The sequence below is a fragment of the Podarcis gaigeae genome (assembly GCF_964106915.1).
Source record: "Podarcis gaigeae genome assembly, chromosome: 4".
NCBI lineage: Eukaryota > Metazoa > Chordata > Lepidosauria > Squamata > Lacertidae > Podarcis > Podarcis gaigeae.
This window is the reverse complement of record NC_139677.1, coordinates 90,805,422-90,828,857: the sequence shown is the minus strand read 5'-3', so window position 1 is coordinate 90,828,857 and position 23,436 is coordinate 90,805,422. Positions and strand designations below refer to the sequence as shown.

Sequence of the window (23,436 nt, the reverse complement as noted above, 5' to 3'; positions counted from 1 at the left end):
CAGCAGCGGGAGGCCCCATTAGCTAAAGTGGTACCTCAGGTTAAGAACAGTTTCAGTTTAAGAACGGACCGCCAGAACAAATTAAGTTCTTAACCTGAGGTACCACTGTAATATTTTATTCTTTTTTCCATATAGAAAATTGTATTTGTTACACTGTCTTCACCTGGTGCCCTTTACCTGATTTGTTTCCCAGGCCAAATTCCAAATCACTTTGGCCCATCCTCTGCACGTGGCACAGTGGCTATCAGAATTGTACACACCTCAGCTTGACCATGGCTTCCGTTTTCAGATGTGGCGGAAGCTGGTTTGCGGGAAAGCCCATCAAAACATCTCTCAAATAGCTGCAGAATACCTGTGGGTTGCGGCTAACACCACATTTCATTATACACCTTTGGGCACCAGGCAAAAATGTTCCTTTTTAACCAGGCCTTTGGTTGGCCTGATTGACACCCTAAACTCTTTTAAAATGTGGCTCTTTTGGGGAGGGGCTGTTATTGGGTTATGGTTATTATTTTGATTTTGTGATCTTTAACAGTACCTCGGGTTAAGAACTTAATTTGTTCTGGAGGTCCGTTCTTAACTTGAAACTGTTCTTAACCTGAAGCACCACTTTAGCTAATGGGGCCTCCGGCTGCTGCCGCACTGCCGGAGCACGATTTCTGTTCTCATCCTGAAGCAAAGTTCTTAACCCAAGGTACTATTTCTGGGTTAGCGGAGGCTGTAACCGGAAGCGTCTGTAACCTGAAGCCTCTGTAACCCGAGGTACCACTGTAGTTGCTTTGGAAGACGATCATCAGGCATCCGCACAACACGACCAGTCCAACCAAGTTGATGTTGAAGAATCATTGCTTTGACACTGGTGATCTTTGCACACTGGCATCAGTTCGCCTGTCTTCCCAAGTGATGCGTAAAAATTTTCGGAGACACCTTTGGTGGAATCTTTCGAGGAGTTGGAGATGGCGTTAATAAGCGTGCAAACAGCACTCTTTTGAAAGAGGCTCCTCCGCCTCGTCTTCTGGGAAAGCCGGCGGGGGAAGCAGCAGCCCGTTCCCGCCCGGCGACGGGGGGCGTGGAGGGGGCCGGGCGGAGGCGGAGACCTGAGCAGCGCCCTCCCTTCTCTCTCGCGCTCCTTCGCCTCGCCGCCTTGCGAGGGGGGCGCGCGCGCTAAACAAAGGCAGGCAGGGCGCGCAGGCACCGGGGGGGGGGGTGGGACCCGGCGGAGACCCCCACCAGGGAGCCCGCGGACGAAGCCAGCCCGGAGGAGAGCGCGGGTCCGGCGGGTGGGCGAGAGGCGCTTTGGGTGGTGAGCCGGCAAGCCGCCTGGCCCTCGGCGCGCCACCATGGCCATCGCCCACATCGCCACCGAGTACGTCTTCTCGGACTTCTTGCTGAAGGAGCCGTCGGAGAGCAAGTATAAGGGGCTGCGACTGGAGCTGGCCGTCGACAAGCTGGTCACCTGCATCGCCGTCGGGCTGCCCCTACTGCTCATCTCGCTGGCCTTCGCGCAGGAGATCTCCATAGGTAAGGGGGCTGATGCCCCACCCCGGGGCTGGCACCGCCCGCAGGCCTGGGCAGAGATAGGCACGCATGCTTAGGCACGCACCTTGCGAGGGGGGGGGGGGCGGGAGCGGCTGTACCACTCCGGGCTGCAGGGGCGGTAGGGATGTGACTGTACCGCAGCAGCCAACTCCGAGCATCTTTCCTCCCCCCCCCCCAATAAAATATTTGACGCACAAACACAGCCGGATAGTTGATAGACATTGCCATTCAAGGGATGTGCGTGTCACATGATCGATTATTTGGGGCGGGGCTTACCTGACCTCCACCAGCACCACCTGCCTCAATATTTTATTCAAGTTGGCACCCCTGGACTGTACCACTCCAGACTGCAGGTTATGGCTTTTAAAATTGCTATGGATTCTGAAGGTTGCAAAAGCAAATAATCGGAGCTGTTCTCAATGTAAGGACGCTTGCAATGCAATCCTAATCATAACTCCATGACCCTAGTCAGGTAACCCAATGGGTTTTAATGGATTAAATCTGCGCAAAGGTGCATAGAACTGAAACAAGTTTTATTGGAGTGGGGAAGCAGAGGCATTGTAAACTGGGGAAATCATTAGTAATATGTTTATATCACAACTTTCAACTATTGGTATTCCTCCTACCCATTTTATTCCCGCAACAAACCTGAGAGGTAGGTCAGGCTGAGAGATAGTGACTGGCCCAGCATTTCCCAGTAAGTTTCCAGCTGAGTGAGGATTTGAACCCTGGTTGCCCAGATCCTAGTCCATCACTTTAACCACTACACCACACTGCCTCATCTAATACCATAAGGAAAAGGTATTAGAACAGGTCAGGAAATACGTTTACTAGAATGAATGAATGCATTGCATTGCATTGCATCAACCACTCAGAGGTTTCGACTTTTAAGCAGTATATAAAAACTGCGAAATAAATCTTAAGTCCCAAAGTGCTTTGAGAAGAAGTAAATGGATAGATATACAAGACATTTTATTTTATCACGTTTATTTAAAGTTTTCAGCCTTTTGTCTTCCCAAAGTTGTGTTCGGAGCATTCTAAGACACATTACTTAAAAGCAGCAAGCTAAAACTTCTGCAGCCTCCCTAAAAATGAGCAGCGTTTTGTGAAAAGCTCTTAAATCAGTTTTTGTTTTAATTCTTTGTCTGTCTGCCCCGCTCATCTTTACACTTCCACTGACAGTTCAAAGTCCTGCTTTATATATATATATCTGGGTGTGGAAACGGGCTGTGCTGCCCTTTGATGCATGACTCAACAAAAAGCCACTTACGCTGCATTTTAATAGCCCTGAAGCATTGTTTTGCAGGTTTTTTAAATGAGAGAATTATGCCAGAGAGAAGGTGTAGTAGTTACAGTGTTGGCCTAATACCACAGAGGCCAGGGTTCAAATCCTCACGCAGCCATGAAGATCACTCGGGCCACTGAGTCACAGTCCCTCAGCCTGACCTACATCGCAGGGAGATGGGGAGAACACCACTGTATGCCACTTTGAGCAACTTGGAGAAAAGATGGGGTAAAGGGTAAAGGTAAAGGGACCCCTGACCGTTAGGTCCAGTTGTGGCCGACTGGGGTTGCGGCGCTCATCTCACTCTATAGGCCGAGGGAGCCAGTATACAGCTTCTGGGTCAAGTGGCCAGCATGACTAAGCCGCTTCTGGCGAACCAGAGCAGCACACGGAAACGCTGTTTACCTTCCCTCTGGAGCGGTACCTATTTATCTACTTGCATTTTGATGTGCTTTTGAACTGCTAGGTTGGCAGGAGCAGGGACCAAGCAACGGGAGCTCACTCCATCGCGGGGATTTGAACTGCCGACCTTCTGATCAGCAAGCCCTAGGCTCCGTGGTTTAGACAGAATAAATACACAAATAATAATCACAACATTTTCATTTTGAAAGGGGGATTTTTCTTTTATGCAGGCCAACATTTTGACGAAGCCCAAATCTGCTCCATTGCTTGAGCACTTCTCAAATTCCAGGGCATGCCTGTACCAATATCCTTTGTTGCGTGCCTCTTACTTTCAGTTCCATAACAGCTGTTTCTCCTCCTTGTCTCAATGCTGATATCGTCACATGATTTCTTTATAAGCCAAGTTTCATCCTCTAGGACTTCTGTATGGATTGTTGTTTGTTGGTAGCTATGGCTGTTTTCCTTTATTGTAAAGCTGCTTCGAGGAAAGGAGAAACAGATGCCAATGTTTTAGATACTGGAACCGATAGATTTTTGAGACAGAAGACAAAACTTGCATCATCTCCCGGAAGAAAAACAGGGAGAAAAATTGTAGGGCTTCAAGATTTCTGGTGGTTGTCTAGTCCAGTGTTGTCCAAACTCACTTGCCAACAAAAGGATTCCTTGTTTGGGACCCAGCTGTTAAGTCCCTCCCTGTGACCTAGAATCTATTGAACATGTTATTCCCATTGTCTGCAGATCCCGCTAGTAACCTACCCACCCCCAAAGACTCCAGTGACCTATTTATTCCCAACCAATCACTCGCGAATCACAAATCCAATCCAGACAACATAGCAATTTTGGCCCTCGTATTTTTTAGCGCATATGGAGAAGAGATCAGTTTTAGTGCTTCTGTCTTTTTAAGAGCTCTGTATGTAGAATATGGGATGGGATCGGACTTGCCGATCAGAAGGTCGGCGGTTCGAATCCCCGAGACGGGGAGAGCTCCCATTTCTTGGTCCCTGCTCCTGCCAACCTAGCAGTTCAAAAGCACGCCAAAGTGCAAGTAGATAAATAGGTATTGCTCCGGCGGGAAGGTAAACGGCATTTCCATGCGCTGCTCTGGTTCGCCAGAAGCGGCTTAGTCATGCTGGCCACATGACCCAGAAGCTGTACACCGGCTCCCTCGGCCAGTAAAGAGAGATGAGCGCCACAACCCCAGAGTCGGTCACGACTGGACCTAATGGTCAGGGGTCCCTTTACCTTCATGTAGAATATATGATATCACCATGCTGCAGGGGTTTGAATAAAATACTCTGTGGTGGAAGGAAGCCCGCCACCCTGCAGTTCAGTGATAACTAAACATAGTCAGTAGTCACAGAATGCTGACTAGAGGAGAATCCAAAGGAGGGCTAAGTCCTGTCAAGTTTTTCCTTGCACAATTTCTCCCACTGGAACAGGGATGGGCGTGGGGCAGAAAGGAGGGGAATTCCATTGTGCAAGTGGAAATCCTTGTGATGGCATAATGGTTACTTAGCACCGTGTACACCTATTCAAAGGGACGCAGGTGGCGCTGTGGTCTAAACCACTGAGCCTCTTGGGCTTGCTGATCAGAAGGTCGGCAGTTCAAATCCCCGCAATGGGGTGAGTTCCTGTTGCTCAGTCCCAGCTCCTGCCCAGCTAGCAGTTCGAAAACACATCAACGTGCAAGTAGATAAATAGGTACCACTCTGGCGGGAAGGTAAACGGCGTTTCCATGCACTCTGGTTTCCATCACGGTCCCGCTGTGCCAGAAGCAGCTTAGTCATGCTGGCCACATGACATGGCGGGAAGGTAAACAGCGTTTCCATGCACTCTGGTTTCTATCACGGTGTCCCACTGTGCCAGAAGCAGCTTAGTCATGCTGGCCACATGACCCGGAAAAACTGTCTCCAGACAAACGCCGGCGCCCTTGGCCTGTAAAGCAAGATGAGCGCCACAACCCCAGAGTCGTCTGTGACTGGACTTAACTGTCAGGGGTCCTTTACCTTTATCTATATCTGTTCAAAGTGCTGATTTTGACCTATAAAGCCTAAAATGGTTCAGGGCTGCAATACTTCAAGGAGCGTCTCTCTCCATATGAACCAACCCAGACCCTGCAATACTCACCTGAGGCCCTTCTCCTTCCTGTGCCTCCTCCGTGTAAGCTCTGGAGGATGACAACACGAGAACAGGCCTTTTCTGCAGTGGCCCCCCGTTTGTGGGATGCTCTCCCCGGGGAGCTTCGGCTGGCACCTTCATTACGCACCTTTAGGCACCAGGCGAAAAACGTTCCTCTTCAACCACTATCTCAATTAGTTAGAACATGGCCCTGGTAAGGTTGCAGGTCTGATCCCTGTAAGGGACAGCTGCGTATTCCTGCATTGCAGGGAATTGAACTAGAAGATTCTCAGGGTCCCTTCCAACTCTATGACTCTTTGACTCTTAATCAAACCTTGGGCTGATTGACATCCAATGCCCTTTTAAATGTGTTATGGAAGTGGAGGGAGTTACTGGGTTGTTTCTGTTTTCGTTTTTATTGTGTTTTTGTTTTACGTTGTATTTTTATGTTGTGAATCGCCTGAGATCTATGGATGAAGGGCAGTATACATATCAAACTGATGATAATAATACAGTGGTACCTCAGGTTGTACTGGGACACGGGTGGCACTGTGGGTTAAACCACAGAGCCTAGGACTAGCTGATCAGAAGGTCGGCGGTTCGAATCCCTGCAACGGGGTGAGCTCCCGTTGCTCGGTCCCAGCTCCTGCCAACCTAGCAGTTCGAAAGCACCTCAAAGTGCAAGTAGATAAATAGGTACCGCTCCGGCGGGAAGGTAAACGGCGTTTCCGTGCGCTCCTCTGGTTCGCCAGAAGTGGCTTAGTCATGCTGGCCACAGGACCCGGAAGCTGTACGCCGGCTCCCCTGGCCAATATAGCAAGATGAGCGCCGCAACCCCAGAGTCGGCCACGACTGGACCTAATGGTGAGGGGTCCTTTTACCTTTACCTCGGGTTAAGTACATAATTCGTTCCGGAGGTCCGTTCTTAAGCTGAAACTGTTCTTAACCTGAAGCTAACGGGGCCTCCCGCTGCCGCTGTGCCGCTGCTGCGCGATTTCTGTTCTCATCCTGAAGCAAAGTTCTTAACCTGAGGTATTTCTGGGTTAGCAGAGTCTGTAACCGGAAGCGTCTGTAACCTGAAGCCTCTGTAACCCGAGGTACCACTGTACCTTGATTCCTGGGTAACAACAGCAGCAGAGGGCAATTGCAGTCATGTCCTGCTTTTGGGCTTCCCAGGGGCATCTAATTGGCCACTGTGGAAAACAGGATGCTGAACTAAATAGTCTGACCCAGAAGGATTGTTATTTTCTCACTGCTCTAAACCAGGAGAGGACAATGTCGTCCACTCCCAAGTGCACTGGAACACTCAGTGCATATTATAATTTTGTTGTATACAGAGTTGTGTTTGTTTTGATTCAATTCAATTAAATGCAATTCTCAGTATTCCTTCGTTGTTGGACACTAAACCAGGAGAGGACATTGTGGTCCCCTCTCAATAGTGCTGCACTGCAACTCCCATCATCCTTGACCATTGGGCCATGCTGCCTGGGGCAGATGGGAGTTGCCATTCAACTACATGTGAAAGGCGGCTTGCTAGCTACGCCTGTTCTACATAATAAGCCAACAATAGTAAACACTATTGTTCCTGATGTAGCTAAACGATGGTTAGAACCTCAGTTCATAGGTTGTCTCCTCTAGGCAATTTCTGAGCAGTAAGCCAGGAACAAACTTCAGCTATAGCTTTTGGTTTGACTGCAGGAAGAAAGACCCATGAGCCCAGGTTCAAACGGTAAACCAAACCATGGCTTAGCCCTGGGTCACGTGGCGGCAACACAGTCAAGATATAAGCACAGGGCCTCTGATCTTTGCTCTGGAACCTGCCCATTCACAGCAAACCATGGTGTGCTTTAGCAGTATTAGCTTACTGTTACGTGCAGACTGGGTCTCCGGGTCTGCACAGCAGAGACGCCAAGATTAAGTATGCTGATCAGCTCACAAATTAATTTCTAATTTGAAGCAGTAATGGAAACGATATAAATCTGGAAAATAGCTGTTGCATTTTTGCCTCTTCGCAAAGCTGACTTGTCAGTTGAGGAGCATATAAACGAGCAAAACAGGCATTCCGAACTACTTTATACAGTGCTAAGAATAAGCCGCGGGACTTTCCATGATTTAGGAATGACAAAGCCTCACAGCTGCCAGAGGTCATGTTTCATAGAGGGGAGGCTGAATTTTCATTTGGCTCAAGAGCTGCAGCTGCTCTGCACGTCCCCCGGCCCACACCCGTTGCAACGTTGGATACAGCCATTTCTTCAGTGGAGCATGAGACTCTTAATTTCAGGGTTGTGGGTTCGAGTCACATATTGGGCAAAAGATTCCTGCATTGCAGGGGGCTGGACTAGATGACCCCCGGGATCCCTTCCAAATCTATGACCCTATGAGCACCCCAGCTCAGAAAAGCTGCTTTTCCTTACCTCCCCACCCCATGCTTGTCCTGATTTTTCTCATCCTCCTTTTCACAGCATCTGGGGTTGTTTGGGTGTTGTTGTTTTTGGAGATTCCTATTTAACAGCTAATGATGGGTGTCTGAAGGGTTCACCAGGAACCTCTGATGTTAAGAGAAACCCAGGGTTCAACTGTCGAGCCATCATGCTTACCTGTTTACCCGGCTGCTAGTGCAAGAGTATTTAATGTTATTTGGCAGCCCTGATCATCCAGCTTTTCATGGCAGTGCCTAGAATGACAACAGCTTTTGTAGCCATAAAGCTCCCATCTCTCCACTGCCTGGCATTTTGGAAGAAAAGGACCACTGGGACCCATGCCAAGTTGGCTGAGGTTTAAAATAGACCCAGCTAGCTCACATAAACACACTGCTGTACTCATAAGGGAGCCCTGTGACTACTATGGCATTGATAGGACAACAGCTTTTGAAATTAATGTCAGCTGTGACTCACACTAAATCTTTTCATCCGCACTGTAAACAGGACCCCTAAACTTTTGTTGCTGCACATTGTCGCTGTGAATGTGGAGATTTATCAGATGTTGGATGCTTACTGACTGCAGCGTATGTTACAAGCATTTGTGACTTCAGCCTTTGTTGTAAAAGGGGATCGTCTTTTGCATAAGTGAATCTGATCTATGCTGGCGCATCCAGCAATAATTATTTCAGGGCTGCCAGGAACTGCAGATATGAGAGGTTTGCACATAAGACATTAGGAAGCCCTGCTGGCCATGCCATGTGCAAAGGGAACTTCCTTCACCTTGTGTTCCGCTTGATATCGGAGGTTCCTGATGAAGCCTTCAGAATCTCATGCCTTTTCATTGGACACATTGGCTATCAGGCGTCTCTGTTTACTTGTTTTATGGCCCGCAGCAGGTGTAATTCACACTAGGGATCCTCCTTGTCCTTTGTTTATTCCCTGTCACTGAGGAAGCACAGGCCAGTTCAACCTGTGCTGTAGAAAACTGTCTCCCTTCCTTGCATGTCTTCACGCACTCAAGAACTAGCTTTTTCTCTACACCCCACACTTAGAAGCTGTCTCCCTGCTGCTACTTCCAGCAACCTCATCCTGTTCACATGCTTCTTCTCTTGACATGCTTCTTTTGGGATGCGGGTGGCGCTGTGGTCTAAACCACTGAGCCTCTTGGGCTTGCCGATCAGAAGGTCAGCAGTTCGAATCCCCGCGACGGGGTGAGCTCCCGCTGCTCTGTCCCAGCTCCTGCCAACCTAGCAGTTCGAAAGCACGCCAGCGCAAGTAGAAAAGTAGGTACCGTAGTGGCGGGAAGGTAAACGTGTGTGTGCTCTGGTTTCCATCACGGTGTTCCGTTGCACCAGAAGCGGTTTAGTCCTGCTGCCCACATGACCCAGAAAGCTGTCTGTGGACAAACACCGGCTCCCTCGGCCTGAAGCAAGATGAGCTCCGCAACCCCATCGTCACCTTTGACTCGACTTAACCATCCAGGGGTCCTCTACCTCTACCTCTCTTCTTTTCTCTCTGCTCCCTGAAGCACACACCTCTGCTATCTCCGCTGCTTTCCCCTCTCTTCCCTCTGCTTCCCTCCATCTCCTTTCTCTGTTGCTTAGCCTGTACACCCGCCTACGCTGCCCTACCCATAGGTCTTTTATCCTTGCATGGGTGGGGCATGGCAGTGTTCCCAAAGTGCTCCCCTTGGTGCCCAGCTTCCCAGCTGTGCCCTTCCCTTTCCTGGGCAGATTGACAGCACTGAAAGACAGCTTCTCTGCTGCAGCCACTCTCTCTCTGCACAGAGCTCTGGGCATGCCTGTTTTATACACTACTTCTCAGGTAGGAAACCTGTGACCCTCCTGATATTGTTGGAATACAGTTCCTATCAGCCCCAGTCAGCGGGGCCAATGTTCAGGCATGATGGGAGTTGCCATTTAGCAGCTGAACCCAAAGAGTACAGTGGTACCTCAGGTTACAGATGCTTTCAGGTTACAGAAATAGTACCTCGGGTTAAGAACTTTGCTTCAGGATGAGAACAGAAATCGCGTGGCGGTGGCGTGGCAGCAGCGGGAGGCCCCATTAGCTAAAGTGGTGCTTCAGGTTAAGAACAGTTTCAGGTTCCGGAAAAAATTAAATACTTAACCTGAGGTACTGTAGCACCCTGCTTGTGGTTAACGCTTAGCTGGAATGAAATATTCAACGCAGCAATAGAGAAATTAAAATAATAATTTATTTGTCAGACAAATAAATGAGAGGCTCAGTGGTATATGGTTACCAAGCTCTGGCCTGGCCTCTTGCCATCCTGGCCAGCACTTATATTCCCTTAATCCAGCCCCCTTTGCTCCTCCTGTGGCTGCCTCTGTCCAATCAGCCTGGTTGAAATTCCTATTGGCTGTTTGGTAGAACCAATCACAAAAGATACACCCACAAAAGATACACCCACTTCCTTGCCCTTATAAGGGAGACAAAGAGCTATATATAAATGACAAATAAGTAATAATATATCTTACATGGAATCTTAATTACCAGCTCACCTCTTTGCCCTCCTTGCCCTATTGCCTTCTAAAACAAATGTTTAATCTTACATTTTTATGTTCAACAGATGTCAAGGATCTCGAGTTTCACATCAATATTGAAAGATTTCCTTCATTTGAAAGTTTCTAAACAAATGCCTGACAACCATATATATCGAGAGTGCTTGGATGGCGTCTTCTGTCTAGCAGGGGGGCTAGGCTGGTGGCTGACTTAATTTCAGGATAAATACAACTCTTACAACCATATGAAATAAGAATCTAGCATTCCTTAAATCCTTTGCATAATTACATTTAAGCCAATATATTTAAGCTAATATATTTCATTCACTTATCATAGGTAGCCTTTTAAAAGAATAAAGCCTTTGTAAAGTAAAAAGGAACTCAGTAAAAAACAGCTTTTAAAAAGAAGCCTCTTCAGTTTACACCTCCCCCCTTTCCCCCTCCTTTCCCAGCCAGCTAGATGCTTCTTCTCCAGCCAAGCCAGTTGCCTTTCCCAACATTTAACCTTTTTAACTCTCTCAGTTTAAGAAAAAGAAACAGCTTTTAAAGATTTCTTTAAAATGCTCTCTTTTTCTGCCAGCTAGATGCCTCTCCATTGCTCTTGGCCTTTTTAACCTTGGAAAGAAGATCTGGCTCATTTTACTGAGAGGCACATTGGTATTATTTTACTATTTACCCTTGCCTTTAATTGTGTTTTCTCAGTCTGCAAGGGCAGCATATGTAATTCTCCCTTTTTTATGACTTTGAGAATTGTTTTTCTACTATAAATCAATGGGGCCCCCTTGTCTTAGGAGAAAAACCTCTTGCCAAGGTTCTTTCTGCCTGGCATGAAACATTTGAAAATCTTTTTAAGCTCATTTTTAAATACAAGCCTTGATAAAATATAGAAGCTCTGATAAAAAATGCAGGCTTATGACTAGATGCCTCAGTACCACTGTACTCATTAATGGTTCCTCATCATCCTGGGGGGGGGGGGAGTGTGACAAGTGGGGTGTTTCAGGGTTCTTTCCTGGGCCCGTTGTTGTTCAGCATCTTTATAAATGACTTGGAAGAAGGAATTGAGGGGCTGCTCATCAAATTTGCAGATGACACCTGTGGCGATCACACAGGGTCCCCAGATATTTAACAGTCTATTGATCCCTGTGCCACCACTGTGCTCGCTTCCCTGCTGCCACCCACCAGTTACTCTCAGGTAAAACACTGAGTCCAGTCAGTTGTTAAAAGTGAACCAAAAGAACAAGTTTATTTTACAACATTAACAAGTTTATGGTTTCTCAGATAATATTCTTGTCAGTATCTTAACTTTAGTTTCTTTACCGGCCTATACCTTCCTAATACCTTCTGACTGATTATCTCAACTGTTTGACTGACTCCTCTTAACAAATTCTCTCCCTCTCTCACACCAGACTGTCTTCTCAACCACCCTAACTCTAACTCCCCTTAACAAATTCTCTCTGTGCTTAAACTGCTTAACTCTGCCCCTTGGGTTCCCACTGGTTAGTCATTTTACAATTAGTTAACCCTTTCCCTATGAACCCAGTATGATGTCACACACGTAGGAGGGCAAACGCCACAACACCAAACTGAGAAGGGTAGCTAATGCCGCAAAAGACAGAATCATAATTCAAAATGACCATAACAGATTGCAGAACTGGGTCCCAGCTAACAAAATGAAGAATGACACTCATGTGAAACAAACTGTGTTTTGTAATGGGTTTCAGTGGTGAACCTTTCCCATGGGTTCACTGTTTCAAACTCCACCTTGCATGTAGAAAAATCACATGTCAGGAAGATGACTAGGCTTCCTGGTTTTCTGTGTCCTCCCCACCCACTTAAGCATTCAGACATGAACACGTGTTTGCTCAGTGCATGTCTGCTCACATGCCATGCCTGCAGCATGAAATGGTGCGACCTGGGCAAAACTTCCTTTATTTGATCCTGCTGCCTATCCAAATGGGTTCCAAACCCTCCGTTTTTGTATTGTACCCTGTATGTTTCATGCCGTCCCCCTTTTACAGTGCATCCTTCTTTACTTGCTAGGTACCCAGATGAGCTGCTTTTCTCCAAGTACATTTTCCTGGCGCCAGGCTGCTTACGTGGACTCCTACTGCTGGGCGGCTGTGCAGCAAAAACAGCTTTCACAGAGCGACTCGGGGCACCTTCCACTCTGGCTTCATAAAGTTTGTATAATTGGCCTTCGTCACCTTCTTTATTCTGGGTAATAAAAACCCAGCTCAGACACCTGAAGCTGTAGCATTCCATTCCCACTGGCATTCATGGTTTTTCTCATGTTAATGTACGAGCTATATTTTCTCTGTGGTTTGATTGTTATGGTTCATTAGCTGCCTTTTGCCCTAATGCCCCAGAGCTTTTAAACTTGTTGTTAGAAGTAGTAGTGTTTTTTTTTTTTGAAAAAATAGCAATCATAATCCCCATGACCCAATTATGTCTGTTTCCATTTGAAAGCAGCAAATTAAAGGGTAAAAGCTTTCCTAATATGTGCCTTTTCAAGTGGAATCATTTCATAATTAAATATTCTCTCTCACAACACATATTGAAAGCAGCCTTCCTTGAAACGGGGGCGGGGGGGGGGGGAAATGCCAGGAAGAAGAGCTAGCGATCACATCCATACTATAGATTTGAACCACATTTAACATGAATAGCCTCCCCCAAAGAATTCTGGGAACTGTACTTTATCCCTCACCCGCATTGTCAGTGTGAGGAAAGCAGTATGAGCAGGAGGTCAATTAGGAAACAGGGGATTGTGTGTAGGTTAACAGAGCAAGCAAGGACACCTAAAAATTTAATAAATATCTTATAAAAAAAAAACCAAAGCAAGCAAGGACACAGTCCCTAGAGGAAATAAGCGAGTTGGGACTGTTGTTATTGGGGTCATAGGGCTCTTCGCTTGGTTTTGCTAGCAGTCTTATTGAAGCGCATTCACTTTGCTGTCATTCTTGCAAGTTTACAGCAGTGCTAGTTCAGAACAATAAAGCGAGAGAGAAGCAGCTGCTTCTTACCTAAAGGAAGCGAGGAATGGGCAGATGAGCTTGCAGGGGAAGAAAACAAGGTCAAGGGGAAAGGGTGAGAGACAGAAAGCAGCTGAATGCAAACAGGCTTCTCATCTAGTCTTAATTCTCTAGCTGTTACCCAAAAAAATCAAACAGTCCTCTTGGTTGGAGTAAGAGCTCTTCAAGACTGATTTGATTCCAAAGATTGGATCATTTCCCAGATACAGACTCAATCTGCAGAGGAATAAAGAATGTGTGAGCCAGGCAGCCGACACGGTTTCAGCCTGACCTCAGCTCCGCTTCCATGTGTTCCCATACTGCCGCAGCTCCTCTCATCTAATTTCCCCCCACTACATCACGATGGAGTGTGAATTCTCAAGACACAGCTTAAGATTCCAATTTGCTCTTATAGCCCATGTTCGTGTTCTTCCTATCAACCTGTTGTTTTGAGTTGTCCTTCGTCCCAAGGCCATTCACAGCCGCTTGTGATGCGGTAACATCAGTAGTGAGCTGTACTTAACCGCATCAGTCTGCCACTGTTCTTTCACCCTCTCTGCTTTGGGTGGCCAACTTTTTCCCATTGGTCCTGCTCCTATCCCTTTTACAGCCTCTGGCATCCCCAAAAAAGAGGACACTTCTGCAGTCATGTTAGCACGATAATATGCTCTGCATCTGATTTTTCAGTCTGCTGTTAAAATCACAGCAGCAGTGTCAGCTAAAATGTTGGCACGCTTACTCTTATTTATTCCTTTATTTTAAAGACGCTATATTCTGCTCTTTGGTGGTGCTTCTAAGGCAATCAGCCTCGGTCTCTTGCACAATGCTAGGCAAGTCTACTGAGAAGTATGGCCCTTTAAGTTAGTGGGACCTTTTCCCAGATAAGTGTGGACAGGATTGCAGCGAATGTTATTATTCGTACGCTTTCCAGACCTGTATCGCAAAATAATCCCAATATTAGGAATAAAGGAAACTGCCCTATACTGAATCACACCATTGATCTATCTAGCCTGGTTCTGTCTACACTGGTTGGCAGCAGCTGTCCAGGATTTCAGATATTCCCAGCCCGACCTGGAAATGCTGGCGACCTTCTGTTTTGCTTTTTGTTTTTGTTTTTCCCCAATAATATTTATTAAGTTTCATACAAAAACACCACATACTATAAAATCAATGAAACAAAAATAAAACAAAAAATAAAAATATAACAAATGATAACCAAAAATACAACAAACACATAAACAATAAAAATCAATTAATTAATTAAACTTCCAACTTCTCAAACGTATTACTTGACTTCCTCTAATCTCTTCCATCTGAATTTCCTTGTACCTGAATGTAGCCGTTTTCCAATATCATTATTCAAAAATACAATATTCCAATTATAATCAGATTCCTTAACTTTTCTTAACCTCTATGTCTCATTTATTTATTGAGTCCTGTGGGTTAAAGCCTCAGCGCCTAGGACTTGCCGATCGAAAGGTCGGCGGTTCGAATCCCTGCGGCGGGGTGCGCTCCCGCTGCTCGGTCCCAGCGCCTGCCAACCTAGCAGTTCGAAAGCACCTCCGGGTGCAAGTAGATAAATAGGGACCGCTTACCAGCGGGAAGGTAAACGGCGTTTCCGTGTGCGGGTCTGGCTCGCCAGAGCAGCGATGTCACGCTGGCCACGTGACCCGGAAGTGTCTCCGGACAGCGCTGGCCCCTGGCCTCTTAAGTGAGATGGGCGCACAACCCCAGAGTCTGTCAAGACTGGCCCGTACGGGCAGGGGTACCTTTACCTTTACCTTTAATTTAACGCTAGGCCTATTTAGTACCTTCAAGTAACTACTAATCTTTAATATTCGACCTTCTGCATACAAAGCAAATGCTCTTATCATGGAGCCACAAGTTCAGTTTGCAAAACGTCTCAGCAGTCCTGCTTGCCTCTTATTGTTTAACAGATTGCGGATGGCTCTGAGCTAATTCCTTATCCTCGTTATTTTCTTCCGCAGTTTTTCCCATACATCCTCCTGCTGGTTGCAATCCTCCTGTACCTGCCGTGTCTCTTCTGGCGCTTCACCTCAGCCCCCCACCTTTGCTCAGACCTGAAATTCATTATGGAAGAACTCGACAAATCCTATAACAGGGCAATCAAAGCTGCAAACAGCTGCCGCAATGGGGACGTGAGGGGCTCATCTCCGACCATTAATGAGAATATGGCTCAGAGGTAACATCCCACTCCTTTCCATTTTCTAAAATTAAAATGAACTTGAGTTGGAATAATAGGTAAGCTACTCACATCCAGAGTCTGACAACTTCTGGAGGGCCACAGGGCCCCCATTCTTGACTTAGGTAATAGGAGGCTTTTCTTCAGCTGCACCTGCCATCAGAAGTTAGGCAGGTGGCAATCAGAAAAGAGCCTCCTCTGTGGTGGCCCCTCAGTGTTGAAGCACTGTCCTCAGGGCTGCTCACCTGGCTCACCATTTTAATTGAATTTCAAAAGTTCTCCATTCTGCCATCCCATTGCAACCCCCCCCCCCACACACCATCCTCATCCTCATGAGAGCCAGTGTGGTGTAGTGGTTAAGAGCAGTGGACTTGTAATCTGGTGAACCGGGTTCACGTCTCTGCTCCTCCACATGCAGCTGCTGGGTGACCTTGGGCTAGTCACACTTCTGAAGTCTCTCAGCCCCACTCACCTCACAGAGTGTTTATTGTAGGGGAGGAAGGGAAAAGGAGATTGTTAGCCACTTTGAGACTCCTTAGGGTAGTGATAAAGCGGGATATCAAATCCAAACTCTTCTTCTTCTTCATGTTGGAGGAAGTAGACTGTCCTGCAAAAGCATGCATTGAACACAGTAGTCTTTGGGGTGCCATAATGCACTCTATAGTTTTTGCTGTAATGGACCAACACAGTTGCTCTTCCAGGACGCATCTGAAAAAAATATGACGCTGGTGCTTTGGAATCTGAGCCCTCCCAGTTTCGTGTGTGTGTGTTGTGCAGCATCTGAGCAAATGAAATCCTGGCGTAATGGCTCTGGATATTGTCTCTTTGGTGTCCCCCCCTCCAGTTTCTGGGAAATATCCGAAAGCCACTTCAAATACCCCATTGTGGAACAGTACCTGAAGACGAAGAAGGGCTCCAAGAGCTTAATAATCAAGTACATTATTTGCCGTTTGCTGACCCTGATGATCATTCTGCTCTCCTGCCTCTACTTGGGATATTACATCAGCCTCTCCTCAATGACCGATGAGTTTATCTGCAACATCAAAACCGGGATATTGAAGAACGACACCACTGTTCCCGAACGCTTCCAGTGCAAACTGATTGCCGTCGGTGTCTTCCAGCTCCTCAGCTATATCAACATCATAGTGTACCTCTTGCTCATGCCCATTGTGGTCTATGCGCTGCTGGTCCCTTTCAGGCAGCGCTCAGACATTCTGCAAGTGTACGAGCTCCTGCCAACATTTGACGTCCTCAAAGTCAAAACCAAACACTACAACGACTTGAGCCTCTACCTCCTCTTCCTCGAGGAAAACGTCAGCGAGCTTAAATCTTACAAGTGCCTCAAAGTTCTGGAGAACCTGAAAGGCAGCGGCGAGAAGTTCGACCCCATGCAACTCCTGATGAATCTCGGCTCGATTAAAACGGACGTTGCAGATGGCAAGTCAGCCACCGTCAAAGAGGACTCTGGAAAGAAAACAGAGCCGGAAAAGGCAAACAGTGCGCTAGAACTGAAGGGTAAAGTCGTTTCACTTCGGTTTGCTTCCTTTTATGTTATGCATATATCACTGCTCCTAATATATTGATCAAAGTGGTTTGCAAGTTTTAAAATAGCATATTTTTTGCTCTGCAAGACTCACTTTTTCCCTCCTAAAAAGTAAGGGGAAATGTGTGTGCGTCTTATGGAGCGAATGCAGGCTGCGCAGCTATCCCAGAAGCCAGAACAGCAAGAGGGGTTGCTGCTTTCACTGCGCAGCGATCCCTCTTGTTGTTCTGGCTTCTGAGATTCAGAATATTTTTTTTCTTGTTTTCCTCCTCCAAAAACTAGGTGCGTCTTATAGAGCGAAAAATACAGCACTACACGAAAAGCTATAAAACACTTCATTTTGTTAAGGATTAAAAAAACGCCACAGCTAAAACAAGCGAACAGACCTGTGCATTTTGAGGAAGAGGGGTATTAATTGCCTCATACTAATGACTCCAGATAATTTACAAAAGCATATCATAAGTGTAAAATGCAGCAGCTTAAAACACCGTAAAACAATGCCATTCTGTTGAACCTTTCTACATGTAGACTTAAGGTAGCTTTTGGGATGTGAAGTCATGGATCACACATCCAGTGTGTTTTCACCTTGAAGTAAGCCTGCTGAATTCAAAGGGATTTATTCCCTACCCCCCAAATGTGTACAAGATGGTCACCCCAATGTCTTTAAATTTTAAATACCAGTTAGGAAAGAAATGCTGTGGACTACTACTATGCAAGGCCTCCTTTCAAACTTGCTCCATTCCTGGCATTATATCCCAGCTGTCCTAGAATCTGTGGGTATTTCTCAAATGCCTCTGATATTATTATTATTATTATTATTATTATTATTATTATTATTATTACATTGGTACCTCTGGTTGCGAACGGGATCCGTTCCGGAGGCCCGTTCACAACATGAAAAGAGCACAACCCGCAGCGACGCGTCTGTGCACGCGCGGGTTGCAATTCATTGCTTCTGCGCATGCGTATGACGTCATTTTGCACTTCTGCACATGCACGAGCGGCGAAGCCCGGAAGTAACCCTTTCTGGTACTTCCGGGTCGCCACGGGACGTTACCTGAAAGAACGTAATATGAAGCGGATGCAACATGAGGTATGACTGTATTATTATTATTATTATTATTATTATTATTATTATTATTATACCACAGTTCACAGAAAAAAATCAAAATATAAAACCACAAAATATATAATCAAAATAAAAACAATAATTCAATAACCTCCCTAATGTAAGGATCAGGCTACAAACCTGCAGACAGCTAGGGAGGCAACTTCAACAGCCTAGATGGACACATAGCTACAGTCTTAAACTGTAAAAAGGACTGGAAGTTCCTCTTTTTTCTCTCTCTCACACATACACATGGACATTGTGTTTGAGGGCAACAAGACTACTTGTTTGTGATTTCTATGGAAAAGGATAACTGAGCTTCCATTTGCCACGACTTGTTGTCTTTCAGATGCAACAGAACAGACGTCACCTGGCAACGGAGCAGAAGCGGGTAAAGAAGACGCCAAACTTCGCCAGAGGCTTCTTGATTCTTCGTGCTGATGGGCCCACGTAGCAATTTGTGGATTGTGACTGTTCTTCCCAGTTACTCTAGCGTAAGCCATACTGAACACTGGGTGCTCGCCTCATTGTTGAGTGTGTAAGGGGGCTGGGCCTAAGGGCAAACCACAGTTTACAAGCTTTTTATATGCCTATGTTTACATGCCTGCCCAGCCCCTATGTCTTATGGCCGACGGTTGAGGTTATTTATGCCAGTTCTGTGGGATAGAAACGATGGAAGAAAGCCCACATTGTAAGTAGGACACAGAGAGAAATATACTGGATGACCCGAAGGAGTTAGCTCTTCTCACCAATGGAACGCTTGGGGCCTAGTTGTACACAGGTATGGATATCACAGCATAAGCCTAACTATGTCTACTCTGAAGTAAATCCTATTGATTTGCAGCCTTAATCACTCTACACTTGAGTCTGGTTTGCATGTGTGCATGTACGCACTTGTTTCCCGTTCGATTAATGACCATGCACTTAAAACCAAGGTAACCAACAACTTGAGCTCTGAAATTAGGAATATTTCATGGACTTGGATCAACTCACACGGCACGAAGAGGTGGACTGAACTGTGGGGATAAGACTGCAGAGGGGGAAATGCTGGGTATTTTTCATGATCTTTCCAAACATGGGGAAATAATGTCCTCGTTCAGTTGTCTGTCGAAACAAATACGCACCCGCTAAATACATACATATTAATCTGCTGTGGTGTCAAAACCGCCACTGTGATTGCACAGGGATGCTATGAGAATATACATAATAATTCAGGTAACGTGGATAAACGGTGCTCCTTGTGTTAAATCCTCTTAGGATTTTCCTGCAATCTTCTGTGTGGAAAATGCTTAGGACTTTCCGTGGTCAGCTGCTACTGTGCTTCCGGGGAAGGTGTCCTACGGTCACCCTTCCCCCTTAGAAAAAACGGCGAGGACAGCCCTAAAAACTGAATTAGGCCTGTTGCTTCTGGAAGTTGACTGACTGCGAAACTGGGCTTTCTTTGCAGCCGGGGTTCCTCCTTGCACAGAGGAACTCCTCATGCGCACAAGTGTAGATCTCTTTCCCATTATATCCAAAGGCGTGGATGTTGCAGGCAGCAGAAGCCAGGGTGCAGCCGTGTGGCGTGACAGAAGCAGTAGCAGTGGGTGGGGCAGCCTTGTAGGGACCGGAGTCCTCTCAGGTGCTCTTCAAACTGCAAGCAGGAAAACGTCTTTTAAGGACCAGGCTGCTCATTTTGAAAAACACCATTTCAGCGCTATCCGCATTGATGCAGTGTTTTCTTCTATTGCTACTTGTGTTACGCCGGCACCTGTGGAGAACCTTTGTGCCTCCGAATGTCCCTGAGCTACAAGTCCCCTCTTCATGGGCCATGCTGCTGGGGCAGATGGGAGTTGTAGTTTAACAAAGGGCCAGAGGTACCTGTATTAAGGGAGATTTGACAAAGACCTACGATAGGGCTAAAACCAACCTTAACCTTACCAACCGTTGCCTTCAGCATTCAGTGTCAATGGTCTTTTAACAGTGACAAAATGCAGCTAACTGTGTGATTATTCGCGGCTTAAAGGGAGGTTTTGTCATGTTCAGCCCAGACACTGAGGTCCAGCTCTGAGCGCCTTCTGGCGAGAAGTGAGGTTACAGGGAACCAGGCAGAGGGCCTTCTCGATAGTGGTGCCTGCCCTGTGGAACGCCCTCCCATCAGATGTCAAGGAAATAAACAACTATCAGTCTGACTTTTAGAAGACATCTGAAGGCAACCCTGTATTGGGAATATTTTTTAAAATGTCTAATGTTTTACCATTTTTTTATGTGCTGTAAGCTGCCTAGAGTGGCTGGGGAAACCCAGCCAGATGGGCAGGGTATAAATAATAAAGTTATTGTTATTATTATTTACTCGTGGTAAGATGTAGGGGAAGATTGTAGATCTGTAATCCCTGTCCAACACCCAGGATAAAGGACTGCTGTGGCATTCGTACGGAGACCCCAGTCGTCTCACGGACTATTGACCCGTACACCACTAATGCGCTGCCACCAACCAGATCCTCCCCAGTAAATCACTTAGTCTCAGTCAGGTTCTCAAGTTAACAAAGAAGAGTGTAGTTTATTGCAGACACAAACTTTAACTGCATTCCAAACGTTGTTTCTCTTTACCTTCTTATCTTATTTTATCCTGTCTCTATCTCTTCTACCTCCCCTCACACAAGAACCAATTGCACTGTCTCTCTGTTTCCAACTGCCTGCCAACTGCTTTTCCAACTGCCTTTCCCAACCAACCAACCAACTGACTAAAACCAACCAACTATCCACAACCCAAACCTCGGGCTAAGCCCTTTTATAAACAGGTAGGCTCCGCCTCCAGCTTTCCTATTGGTCCACATACAAACCCTTTCTCTCCCCCTGTACAGACATTTTCAAACGAATGGGCAAACGCCACATCTGCCAATTGCAGTATAGCCTTTGAGACTTTGAAAGCTTGTAGTAGGCAGACCACTTTTTAGTGCTCTGAAAAGAGAGCTCCCTATGTATATGTATATATGTGTGTGTGATCATGTTCACTTTGTATAGGAGTATTGCATGGAGTAGACTTGGGGAAGATTTGCATAAGACGTTGACAGCTAGAAACATTTCAAGGACTACTGCAATTATGTTTGAACTAAACGCCTAACTGCAGTGTGACAACAGTAAGATTTGTTGCATTTGTTGGTGGCTGAACCAAAAGCCATTTATAAAGAGATGTGTGTGAATAAATGTTGCCTCCTTGGGACACGTTTTCTGGAGTCTTTTCTTTGCTGAATGGGAAATGATTTGGAAACAAATAATAAATCTACCAGCAGCACATGACATTCGCCCCCTGCTCAGGCGTTTCTTTTCAGCAATTAAAGCTCTTTATTTAAAGCTAGCTTGAAATCTAGCTTTTTGTCTAGCTTTTTGTCTGTTAAAAGTGTGCGAAGGATTCAGGAGTCTTCCCACTTGGTTTGATGCGACAAGTGAAATGGTAGCTATCCCGCTTTCTTCCATAATTATCACTACAACTAAAGGCCCAACTAGCTTAAAAATAATCTAAAAATTGAGCAACAAAGTAAGTTGGTACTGAAACAAATTGTTTTGTGTGTGTGTGTGTGTATAATATTAAATTTTGAATTTTTTAAATTTAAATTTTCTGTTTTACAATTAAAAATACTCATTTTACATCCTTAAGACATAGCTGTCAACTTTTCCCCTTTTTTTAAGGGAAATTCCCTTATTCCAAATAGCATTCCTCTCAAGAAAAGGGAAAAGTTGACAGCTATGCCTTAAGATATCAGTGACTTCCCTTCTTCTCTTTCCATGGTTCATTTTGCATATCACAAATCCCTGCACATTTTACAGAAACTATACCATTCATTGCATCCATCAAAACTTGTTTACACTGTTGAATATATCTTAATGCTGCCAGCATTTTCAGCTGTACACAGTTGCCGTATTTCTTGCTCCACAAGACACACTTTTTTCCTCCTAAAAAGTAAGGGGAAATGTCTGTGTGTCTTATGGAACAAAGCCAGCAAGAGCCACTGCCTCTGACACGCTCTGCGCAGCTCTCCCTTTAAAGCAAGTGGCTCTTGCTGGCTTTACAGCGAGACGGGAGGAGGGACGGACGGCAGCCCCTTCTGTCCCTCCTCCCAGCTGACTGTAATTCAAGCAAAGGGGGAGCCACAGCTGCCCGCCACAGGGACGCACAAATGTGAGCTCTCCCTCTCTCTCTTCCTTCCTTCATTCCCTCCCTCCCTCTTCCAACTTGAATAAAATATGGGGGGGGGGGCAGGTAAGCCCCACCTCACATACCGTAATTCAGCCTTTCTCAACCTGTGGGTCCCCAGGTGTTGTTGAACTACAACTCCCATCACCCCTAGGTAGCAAGGCCAGAGCTCAGGGAAGATGGGAGTTGAGGTGATGGGAGAATATATTTTTTCTTGTTTTCCTCGACCATAAGACGCACCTAGGTTTTTTTCGCAGAGCGAAAAATGCGGTATTTTCTATATATTCAGTAAAGGTTTTCTAATCTTTTTTAAACGTATGTTCTTCTTGTTCTCTTATTCTATATGTTAAGTCTTCGAGTTGTGCATATTCTGTCAACTTAAGTTGCCATGCTGCTTTAGTTGGGACCTTGCTCGTTTTCCATTATGGGGCCAGAGCTGCACATTGTTTAGGCAATTCACAGTAGCTCTTCTTGCATTGAATGTGCCAAAGCCACAGGAAAATAATGCAGCTCTTTGTAGATTTTAAAGTATAAAAGGAATAGGCTATATTAAGCCACTGATCTTCAAATTGTGTCTTTTGTAGTTGTTGCAATTTCTGCATCTGCCGCCAGGAAATTAATTATGCAGCATTAACTAAATCGTTCTTTTCCTTTCGTATGACGCTAGAGGTGGGGTGAAACTGTCTGACATCCTGCGGGCACAGAGGAGGTACACAATGGGTAGGGTGGAATCGTGCATACTGAACACAGGAAGGAAAATAATGAAAATGAGGGTGATTACAGCCCTGAGAATGCTGTGTATTCACATAAAACATATGGCAATTTCTGGCTCTCAAGGGAAGCAATCTGCCAAAGACAACTAAGGATCAAATGACCATCCACAGGGGACTCCTGCAAAGCCAGGTGCTAATGCTTGGCACATGTAATCAAGATTCAGAGCTGGTCTACAAAGGCTGATAAATCATAGAAGTGTGGAGTAGAAAAGTACCCCAGTGGTCATCTAGTCCAACCCCCTGCAATGCAGGAATCTCAGCGCAGGCATCCAGTGTAGATGGCCATCCAATCTCAGCTTGAAAACCTCCAAGGAAGAAAAGGCCACCAGCTTCCAAGGGAGTCC

General features: G+C 46.0%; 1 protein-coding gene across 2 annotated transcripts; it reads left to right on the top strand.

Moving 5' to 3' along the window:
• Positions 1 to 1,099: 1,099 nt before the first annotated feature.
• Positions 1,100 to 21,347, top strand: PANX1 (pannexin 1). 2 transcript variants are annotated; one of them, XR_014563617.1, is made up of 6 exons: positions 1,107 to 1,521; positions 12,324 to 12,463; positions 15,280 to 15,494; positions 16,339 to 17,009; positions 18,495 to 21,061; positions 21,094 to 21,347. XR_014563617.1 is itself a non-coding variant. In XM_083737021.1 (5 exons), exons 1-5 carry the CDS (start codon positions 1,341 to 1,343, stop codon positions 18,584 to 18,586), a joined length of 1,299 nt encoding a protein of 432 aa, XP_083593147.1. In that variant the 5' UTR covers positions 1,100 to 1,340; the 3' UTR covers positions 18,587 to 21,347. The 2 variants fall into 2 exon arrangements, 1 of the variants encoding a protein (XP_083593147.1); XM_083737021.1 differs by having other exon boundaries at positions 1,100 to 1,521; positions 18,495 to 21,347.
• The last annotated feature ends 2,089 nt before the right edge of the window (positions 21,348 to 23,436 follow it).

Excerpts from the sequence above, each read along its gene's own strand:
- PANX1 (XM_083737021.1), top strand. The coding sequence starts at position 1,341 with ATGGCCATCGCCCACATCGCCACCGAGTACGTCTTCTCGGACTTCTTG. Across the intron at positions 1,522-12,323 it reads CGCGCAGGAGATCTCCATAG|GTACCCAGATGAGCTGCTTT; the intron begins GTAAGGGGGCTG and ends TTTACTTGCTAG. Across the intron at positions 17,010-18,494 it reads CAGTGCGCTAGAACTGAAGG|ATGCAACAGAACAGACGTCA; the intron begins GTAAAGTCGTTT and ends GTTGTCTTTCAG.